Source organism: Carassius auratus, unplaced genomic scaffold (genome assembly GCF_003368295.1).
Source record: "Carassius auratus strain Wakin unplaced genomic scaffold, ASM336829v1 scaf_tig00009243, whole genome shotgun sequence".
NCBI classification, from domain to species: Eukaryota; Metazoa; Chordata; class Actinopteri; order Cypriniformes; family Cyprinidae; genus Carassius; species Carassius auratus.
This window is the reverse complement of record NW_020524018.1, coordinates 101,843-112,640: the sequence shown is the minus strand read 5'-3', so window position 1 is coordinate 112,640 and position 10,798 is coordinate 101,843. Positions and strand designations below refer to the sequence as shown.

The 10,798-nt window shown below is 34.2% G+C and overlaps 1 protein-coding gene across 1 annotated transcript; it reads right to left on the bottom strand.

Annotated features, from left to right (window-relative positions):
- Positions 1–577: 577 nt before the first annotated feature.
- Positions 578–9,877, bottom strand: LOC113072515 (uncharacterized). The gene is made up of 10 exons (XM_026245506.1): positions 9,790–9,877; positions 8,297–8,629; positions 7,054–7,074; positions 6,737–6,751; positions 3,165–3,182; positions 2,846–2,925; positions 1,641–1,746; positions 1,441–1,554; positions 1,048–1,233; positions 578–944 (listed from the first exon to the last, which is right to left on the bottom strand). The coding sequence occupies exons 1-10, from the start codon at positions 9,821–9,823 to the stop codon at positions 889–891; spliced, it is 963 nt and encodes a 320-aa protein (XP_026101291.1). The 5' UTR covers positions 9,824–9,877; the 3' UTR covers positions 578–888.
- Positions 9,878–10,798: the final 921 nt, after the last annotated feature.

Genomic DNA, 10,798 nt, shown 5'->3' with positions numbered 1-10,798 from the left:
AACGTTCCCAAACCCAGAAACGTAGGACATTGGTAAAATAATCCATGTGACTTCAGTGGTTCAACTGTAATTTTATGAAGCTTTTATGAATTTTATGAAGCAAAAAATAATGATTTTATTCAACAGTCCTCCTCTGTGCATCACCATCAGTCTGCTTGATCAACAATAGCATGAAAACATGTATTATTAAATACATAAAGGATATTTGTGTTGACATTTAATCATTGCAGAGTTGTGTAATATTCTGCTTTTCTCTGTTTTTGTTCATTTTGAGGAATACTGAATCTGTTTTTGTGCAGGTGAGATGAGTAAATGTATGTTCATTCAGTCTAGATCTACAGTAAATCATGTTCACACAATGCCTTAACACTTCTGATTTCTCTCAACATGGGGAGAGCTGTCAGTCAGTGAATGGCAATATAAAGTAACTGCCACTACTTATTTGAAAAACTAACTCATATACTTTTTTTTTTTTTTTTTTGTAACTTAAATGTAATGCATTACTTTGGCAGTTACTTGAAAAAGTAATCATATTAATAGCTTGCTATACTTGCAATGCATGACCCAAAAACACTGGTTATGGGATTACTGTTTATTGACCAATATAGGGGATGGTTGAGGATAACAGCGGTCTTTTTTATTAACTTTAATATAGCCACAAATTATTTTATAAAGCATTAGATTTTTTACATAAACTTCAACCAATGATTCAATGTTATTTTTTTATGTACAGTATACAGTCTCCTTTAACAGTAGATGAACAGAACTTGAAGGATGCTTTTGCACTCATAGAGTCCGGATCAAGGCATCTTGAACAGATTTAGTTTGAATCTAGATACCGGACACCGGAGATCTTGACTGCTGCATTGGAAACACACACTATGCATGTTAGTTTGGCTCATCTAGACTGATTTCAGTGAAGATATCTTCTGCTGCTCCCTGCCCTGTAATACACACATAAACACAAAGTGACACTGTAAACTCACAACATCACACATGCATAGACCAAAAATCATTCTACAATTACTTTCTTTTGGTTCTACTGACCGGCATTGCTGACATTATTGTTGTTTTCGTTTTGCGTCGTATCGGTGGCTTCAGCTTCGGTCAAATCGTTTAAATCAGATTCGCCTCCGAGCAGATTCAGGCACAGGTTAAAATCCTCGTCCTTCATTGGTGGAGACAAGCTCGAGTTTGAAGAGAAACTGTTCTCTTCTGGAACATTCTGATAATCTTTAAGATAACAGACGGGAAGATCATCACCAATACTGAACACAATATAGTGAGCTTTTACATCTCATTCATTTCCCTCTCAGTGAAGATATTACAGACAGCAACCATCAAGAGAAGGCTTTTAATTATAAAGCTATTTGAGAGCTTGCTTATAATGACAGATGCAGTAAATAATGTAAAAATGCTACTGTTTGGAAAAAGCTTTACCGTTGTCATTAGTGGATGCTTCTTCAGTTTTCTCTCCACAAGACCCATTTGCTTTGGGATCAGTCTTCTCCTCTGACTTGTCCTCTTGTACGTAGTCCGCACACACAGACAGATCTGAGCAGGAAGACATAGCGAGAGATTTATCAAAACCTACAGGTAGATTTACAGGTTTCTGATCAGACATTCACATTCACACTTGCCTTTGTTAGTTTGTTCATAGCTTATGCCTTGTTGGTCGTTTCTGAGCGGGGTGTCAACGTAATCATTGGCAGCTACGTCCACACGAGTCAGATCAAATGAGTAACTCTACAATCACAATGCAGGAATGATGCAATTAGAATACAGTAGATCACATTAGACTAAGTGTGTGAGTGTGTGTGTGTGTGTGTGTGAGAGAGAGAGAGAGAGAGAGAGAGAGAGAGAGAGAGAGTATGCAAAAGCCCCCCCAAAGAAATATACATGCAAGTATGTTAAATGTTGTTTCATTTCATAATTTAATTAAATGTTTTATTTTATATAGTGCGATACAGGATACAGTAAAAAAAAATACAAATTGCACGAAAACTGCAAGAAATGACTAAAGAGTATTTAAAGCATGAGAAAAGTAGGTGGATAAATAAATGAAAAAAATAATTTGATAAATTAAAATTAGTTACATTTTCAGTTAAATTATAATTGATTTATTAACATTTTTATTTGATAAAAATAGAATTTCAAAACAAGAAATTATAGTGTGAGCCTATTTAATTGAAGTGGGTTAGTGAATCAATAGAAATATACTATTTTTGTAATATTGTTTTTATTTATAGATTAAATGGCAGTGTTATCCTCTTTGATGTTAGTGATTTAAGCAATTCAATAATAATAATAATAATAATAATTCATATTACCTAAAGAGTATTTAAAGCTCGTGAAATGTAGGTGGGTAAATAAATGAAAAAAAAAGATAAATTAAAATTTGTTACATTTTCTATTAGTTAAATTTAAATTCATTTATTAATAAAAATTAAAAAAATTAGAATTTCAAAACATCAAAATAATTTTCTAAATTATAGTGTGACCCTATTTAAATGAAGTCGTTTAGTGAATCAATTATAAAAAAATAGTAAACAATATTAAAATAAACTATTTTTGTTCAATTTTATTCATACATTTTTTATTTAATAAAATGCAATACAGGATAAATTCGAAAATGGTAAGAATTCAAAATGCCAGTAAATGACACCGTGGCACTCTTTGATGTGTGATTTAATTGATTCAATATCAATAAAATTAATTTAAATGAAGGAAATGTACTCAATTTCCCTACTTATGGTAAGAAGGTGATTCTAGTCAGAAGACAGCGTACACTAGGGTTTGTCACAGATCATAATTGTACAAATTTAAACAACGTATCAAATCTTACCCTTGTTTTCTTTCTCAAATAATACAAAAGGCCAAGCAGGAAACCAATCATGAGCAAGAAGAGGACCAAAATGATGACACCTGTCAAAAACACACAGAGATCTGTTGTAGTGGTTCTCAGTTTATAATTAAATGGTTTAATGGGTTAATTAATGAATAGTCTGATCAAGTGACAGTCATTGAAGTCATCATTCGATCACAGGTGACAGTGAAGAAATGTATAATGTTACGGAAACTATTTCCTTTCAAATAAACGCTGTTGTTTTTAATGTATTTTTAATCAAATAAATGAAGCCTGTGTTGTGCAGAGTCAAGCTCACCTCCTGTTACTGTTGAATCTGAAACAGAGAAATGACAGCAACTTAATATGTTAAAACTGATTAATGTTTTGTTGTAGTGATACAATACCAAGTTTTGCATAATAACTATATTATCATTTATTATTATATAATCAAGAATGCATTACATTGAACAAAACTGACAGACATTTATAATGTTACAGAAACTATTGCATTTCAAATAAATGCTGTTGTTTTTAATGTATTTTTGACAGTGGTGGACGAAGTACACAAATCAAGTACTTGAGTAAAAGTACAGATACGCAGGCTATAATAAAATATTACTCCAGTATTTTTTATGTACTTAAATAAAAGGTGCTGATAGATATATTTATTTAGCAATTTCATATAGGTTACTTTTGGACTTTTTGGACTAAAACTAATGACAGTTTTGACCTATATGATTTTGAGTTACAATAATTAATCCTAAAATTCAACATTTGTAACTTTTAGCAGATTCAGTCCCGCGCGCGCTCACACACTCTCAAATATTCAGTTCACTGGAGACTCGCACTAAACGGTTCATTCGAATCAGTTAGTTGTCGACTCGAGAACCGCTGCAATGAATCGTATGGTGCGATTAGCGAACCGATTTAAACGGTTCATTGAAAAGAATCGGTTCATTCATTAAAGAGCATATAGTATATTCAAAAACTAAACAAATCGTGCCTAAAAAGTGCACGCATCTAGGCTAATGTGAAGTTACATGATGAAGTCATACTAGTGCGCGTGTGCATTTTGAGTGCGTTCTTTCACTGAATTATTCGGTGTATTCAAATGCATTTATGAATGATCACAAAATTCAAGATATGGGGGTTAGAAAATGTATATATTTATATCATTTTATGTAGTTAATCAATATCACACAAAGAGTGCCATTTCAGTTTTTCTCCAAATATCAGCATGATTAAAATGTGATAATGAAGTTACTACAAACAATAATTGAATTACAAATACAAAATGTTGCAGAATAATGTAATATATGAATGAATAATGGCCTAAAGAAATAATAGCCTTTCTTGTCATTATAGAACCTTTTTAGCACAAAAGGTTCTTTGGAGTTGAGTAAACAACCCTATAGAACCCAAAGGAACCCTTTTTACTAAAAGTGTGTTGTCATAACGTTCACCTTGGAGATTGAAAATGTTTCTTTTTTGAGACCCCAGGAGCCCAAATTCAGACCCAGAACAATAAAACCTACAGAAGAGGTGGGAGTTCAAAGGAGGAATCTTTATATTACCAAACTGCAGGGAGAGAAAGAGTAGATAGAAGTCATGATCTGCAAGATTAACCACAATCTGATGTGATCCGACCACCTCAGAGAAAACCAGTGTTGAGCTGCTTTTGAAGCACAGCAGCTGTGGTCAAATAGTTCTCCTGTGTTCTGATTGGTGGATGATGTTGATGAGTGTTTAAAGACTAGAGCAATCAAATAGTGAGACAGTGTGATTGGATCTGCTCAGCTGGTTATGTTCGTGGATGTTTCGACGTGGAAAGCATTTCGGAATGGAAATATTGATATTTTCCCCCCAGTTTGGGGACCACGAATCATTTGAATCAGTTCGAGAGTTCGAAGCGGCTTCGCGGATCATTTGAGTCAGTTTGGGGATCGCGAATCATTTGAGTCAGTTCGGGAGTTCGGAGCGGGTTAGCGAATCATTTGAGTCGGAGCGGAATCGCGAATCATTTCAGTCAGTTTGGAGATCGTAGCAGGATCGCGAATCATTTGAGTAAGTTTGGGGATCGCGAATCATTTGAGTCAGGTCTGGAGTTTGGAGCGGGTTTGCGAATCATTTGAGTCAGTTTGGGGATCCCAAATCATTTGAATCAATTCGAGAGTTCAGGCAATTATTTAAATCTTAAGCTACGATATGAAACAAATGAATGGAATAAGCAAAGCGCTCACCAATCAAACAGTCGCGCTGCGTGTCTCAGTCTCTCAAAAACCAAACCAGTTCTCTCTCAAGAGTAGGCTAATCAGCTTAGATACGGATGTCTACTTGGCCTACATTGCATGTTTAATTTTGCTGTTTAGTGATGTTCACTAAACATTATAGACTCGTTTAAAGAGTTCTGCGTTATGAAAATGTGTGCATTGAATTGATTCAGTCGTGTTCAGATGATCACTTAACGCTTGTCATGACATCTCTCTACTTGCATGATAAATATTATTTTAGAAATTAATAATTATTTTAGTTTAACACGACACACTTGTTCAGTGATAACTACAGAAAAAAATATAAAAAAGTAATAACGGTCTTATCAAGTAACTGTACAACATTGTATCCTAATAAATGTTGTGATTGTTACAGATACAAATACTGGCTGTTACATGAAAATTTTAATATGTAATATCATAATTATAAAGTTTTTAAAATTTACACATGTAATTGTTGCATAAGGCTATACATTAATAAGCGTTTATTGATAAAAAAAAAAAAAACTATTTAATATGTTTTCATTTACAATAGCATGAACCACGAGTAGTCGAGTAAAGGCCCGTTCACACCAAGCACAATAACTATAAAGATAACGATAAAGCTATAGTTCTAAAAATCGTTCTCAATATTAAAGAATAGCAGAGTCCACACCACAACTATAACAATAAAGGCATAGAGAAACGGTATTGTTGGAATAATTTCAGAACGATTTTTTTTCAGCTGATGAACGATACAAACAAACCCCTCCCTTCCATAAGCATACTCTGCTCTGATTGGTCAGCTGGAATTAAAACAACATCAGTCTACAATAATCGACACATTCTTGGGAAATTGTGGGTTCACAGCGTTCACATATTAGCACAAAAACCTAATTGCAAATATACACATAACGTATAAATCGCAGCCTACTACTTAACTTTACAGGTTGTGGTTAGGAGAGTTTGTTAGTCCATATTAACAAGATTAGAAACCAATGAAGATAAAAGCCAAGATTAGAGAACCAGTACTTCTTAAATGACATGCATACAACAAAAGGATTGAATTTTATTTCTGTGGTATCTTTATCTGAGCATGATGTAAACACACTAATAGTGTAAAGTGTTTGTGGGCGGGTCAGACTCTGTTCGTATTTCATAGACAGGCGGGATTATGCAAATGTGTTACCCAGTGACGTATCCCGGTAACGGGCAAAAGATTCGAAAATAGAATGACTCATTGAGTCGACTCTCTCTTTTGAGTGACAGTATCTTTATTAATCATGCACTTTTTTGATTGAGAACTTTGCAGATTGTTTTTATTTAGGGATAGCTATGTAACTGCAAAAGAGATATTTTTTCAAAAACTCATATGACCTGCTCTTTAATCGGACACTTTCCTAACACAATATGTTTTAGGAAATGTAGGGTTAAAAGTACGATCTTATGCTTTGGAATGTAGTAAAAGTTATTCAAAATAAAACTAGGCTACTCTAGTAAAATGTATAAAAGCCACTCTGTTACTGTCCACCACTGATTTTTGATCAAATAAATGAAGCCTGGTAAGGAAGGAAGAAAAGATGTTTCTCATCTTCCACAAATAAAGCAGATGCTGTGTTGTGTAGAGAGTAAAGCTCACCTTCTGCTTTCATTCCTGTAACAGAGCAACGATCACATTACAACAGCTTAATATGTTAAAACAGCTGTGATGCATTCAAAAGTTTGTGATAATAATTTTATTCTTAAGAAATTAATAGTTTTATTTAGCATGGATGCTTTAAATTGATCTTAAGTGACAGTCAGAACATTTGTACCGTCACAAAAGATTTCTACTTCAAATAAACGCTGTTGTGTTTACTGTGATCTAACAAATGAAGCCTGGTAAGGCAGGAAGACAGCATCTTTCTCATCTTCCACAGTCAAAGCAGATGCTGTGTTGTGCAGAGGCAAGCTCACCTCCTGTACCCGTTGTTGAATCTGAAACAAAGCAACGACCACATTACAACAAACACCCCAGAAGAATGAACTATAGATACACTGAGAAACAGCAACAATGATAAGAAACATCTGCTTTTGAGAGCATGCAGTTATGAAGAAATGATTTTTTTTGGTGTGAGTCTACAAACATGCTGCTGTTACACACAAATTCATTAAAACAGAAGAGAGAGAGAGAGAGAGAGAGAGAGAGAGAGATTTGGCTGCTGTGGTAAGTCTGTGTTCAGAAAGCGAGACACACGCTGACACTCGCACACACTCACACTTTAACCGCTCAGATCTCCGCTCCGCAAGCCCTTCACCCAGATCGCCATTTCCTCACCTTCCAGAAACATCTCGTGTTTGCGCTACTACAGTATGCATTTAAAATTATCCATTTCTTTGCAACAAAACTGTCTTTTTATTATTTATAGTGTTTTTTTAGTACATACTGGATTAAAAGTATAATGTAAAATGTCTTTGAACTGTTTCTTCTGCGCTAGGCTGCATTTATTTGATCATGATGATATAAAAACTCACAATATTATTACAGTTTAAATAACAGTTTTCTATGTGAGTCTTTTCTGACTTATTGCTGTGATCAAAGCTGAATTTTCAGCATCGTTACTCCAGTGTTAAGAAGAAATTAATACTTTTATTAAGAAAAGACACAAATGATCAAAAGTGGAATAAAAATGCATCACTTTTTCCTCAAAAATATTGTGCAGCACAACTGTTTTCATCATTGATAATAATCAGAATCATCATATTATTCTGATTTCTGAAGATCATGTGACACCGAAGACTGGAGTAATGATGCTGGAAATACAGCGGAGCATCACAGAAATAAATTACACTTTACAATATATTCATATAGAAAACAGTTATTTTAAATAATTATAATATTTCACAATTTCACAGTTTTTCCTGTATTTTTGATCAAATAAATGAAGCCTCTGTGAGTAGAAGAGACTTCTTAAAACTCTTCATTTTTCTAAACTTTGGACCAGTCGCACAAATGTGTGTTCATCAGTTTAATGTCAGGAAGCCGAAAGCAAGTCATTTTTGAATTCTCAATAAATAAAAGAACCTAATATAATAGAAAATTGGATGATGTCAATATGAGCCCTTCAAACCACTATCTAGAACCACAATCGAAAGTTTTAAAGAGACAACAGCCTCCATTGCCCAGAAGCACCGAACAGATCATTAGAAATCCTCCAACCTTTTTTCTCTGGAGTAGCATGGTGCTTCACGTCATGTGTGGTGTTCTCTGGACGTGCTGTTGAGGAGATCGCTGCGCTCGTGCTTCCGTTAACCCTTTGAGATTCAGTGACAGAATTGTCTCTACTGCTCTCAGTCGTACCATTGAAATCATTTGGCTGATTTCTCCCTGAGCCAGATTCTACCGTGCTCGAGCCATTCCCAACTGTTATAGATTTAGTTGTCGTCACAGTAGTGTTAGAGTCAGATATGTTTAATACTGCATTAGTGGGCATCCCTGAAGGAGATGGTGATGGCGTGGAGAACATCCCATAATCACAGAAGAGAAGAGCAACTGAAAATGTAATAAAACAGGGCAAAGCATTAACAACAAAAGAAACAGTATGCATTAAAGGGGTCATATGATGACGATTAAAATGTTTCCTTTCTGAGGTTACAAGCTCTTGGTGCATAAAGAAGATCTGTAAAGTTGCAAAGACTAAAGTCTCAAATCCAAAGAGATATTCTGCCACGCCCCAAAAAACTCCTTGTTTAAACACGCCCCCACATATCTACATCACTATGTGGAAATATTTGCATAATGCCGCCAAGCAAAAGCACTATGCAGGGCATAGAGGACCTACAATAATGTACAGTATTTTTTTAAATATATATTTTTTTTTACATAAAAGCACCAAATAAATACACATATACACCAAAATACACAAAATAATGACACTTAAAAAAAACATCATATGATCCTTTTAATGCCTTACTTTGCATAAGCATACAAACCTACTCAATACCTTAACTTAACAACTACCCTTTAAACATTAATAAGCAGCTAATTAGGAGTTTATTGAGGAAAGGTCGTAGTTATTAATAAGAATTAGACTTTAAAATAAAGTATGCCTATATATGTATTAAATTCAGCATTTATGACATTTCAACAACCGTGAGGAAAAATAAAAACAGACACAAATGATAGACGAATAAGATTATAGAGCAATAAAATGAATGCAATTATCATTCAACAGAATTTGATGAAAAATCTTTCATATTGAATTCATATCTCACATATCTGCCTCCAGATTGCAAATATATGAGCACATTGTTGGGATTTTGAAGAGATGTGATTTTTATTTTCTCACAAGAGAAACACTTGAGCAGCGTTTACTCTTTATTTAATCTCATTGCTATCAAGGGCAAACAACTGGTTTTAAAGAGATTTTATGGGAAAAGACAGTCACAGTATGTATAGGAAGATATTAAAAAAAAAAAAAAATGCACAAAGTCAATAAATACAACAAACAAACAAAAATGTTATTGTATTTTTCTATATAACAGATTTAAAGTTTTGATAGATGCTGTTTTTTTGTTTGTTTTTCCAGATTTGAATTTTCAGACAGGATAAATATTGTTTAATATTAGTTCACACACGCTTTGCTCAAAATCTAGTCCAGAAAATAAAAAAACCTTTTGCAACATCTGGTAAAATAATGTAAAGTAGCTCACCAAATAAGTGTGGAAGTACACGGTAAGTGCGCATCTTTCAGTCCGGTCTGCTTTGGTTGATAGTAACCGTCCAGCTCCACCTAAACTGAGTTTTCTGTTCTCTGACACTTCGTCATCAACGCCTTTGAATCATGCAAACCACAGCGAGGCCTAAACAGGAAGCCAGCAGCACAGAGACACACATGCAAACATGCACCTTTTCTAACCATTCGTAGGAAGTTCAAGTAGAACTACAAGCACAAAGAAATGCAAGATGTGACATCTATATTAGATTATAAAAACTATTCCTTTGAGCCAAATGTCAACATTTTTGAATGCACGTTTAAATTATTGGTGTCTACAACAAAAAGACTCTAGTTTGTTTTTATAGTTTAAAAATATTGGCATGCCAGTATAGTTGCATAACAGGCATGATTAGATTTATAATTAAATCACTAATACAAAGAAACAATACATTTTGTAAGATTTGACCTGTGTTTTATTTACATGGAATATTTTGCAAAAGCTCAAATCAGTGGAATGCATGCTGAAATCAAAGTAGGCCAGTTGTTTTTTTAACCTGTAGTGTACATTAATCTTACTAAACAGCGACCCCTGGTGGACAACTGTGTACTGATCAGGGCCGTATTCACAAACCAGTTTATCTTACCACTAAGAGGTCTCCTAGCAGTAATAAAAAATTATCTTTAAGAGTTTTCTCTAAAAACCCATTCACAAAGCTGCTGAGACAAACTTTTACTGAGGAAAAGAGTGAAGTCTTAAGCTAAGAGTGAGTGGGCGGGGTTGATCTCGTTGGTACGGATGACGTCAGCAAGCTTATTAACTATGCACACAGTGATTGGCTGATAGGGAGGGGTCTCTGTCAGAGATTTACACACAGAAATATTGTAGATATTATAAATATTGTATTCAGGTTTGAGCATGAAGTTTGCAATTACTCAAAAGTCTGATTGACTTGACAAGTGAAGCCCAACTAAAAAAACAACAACAACAAACGGACATTTAAAGG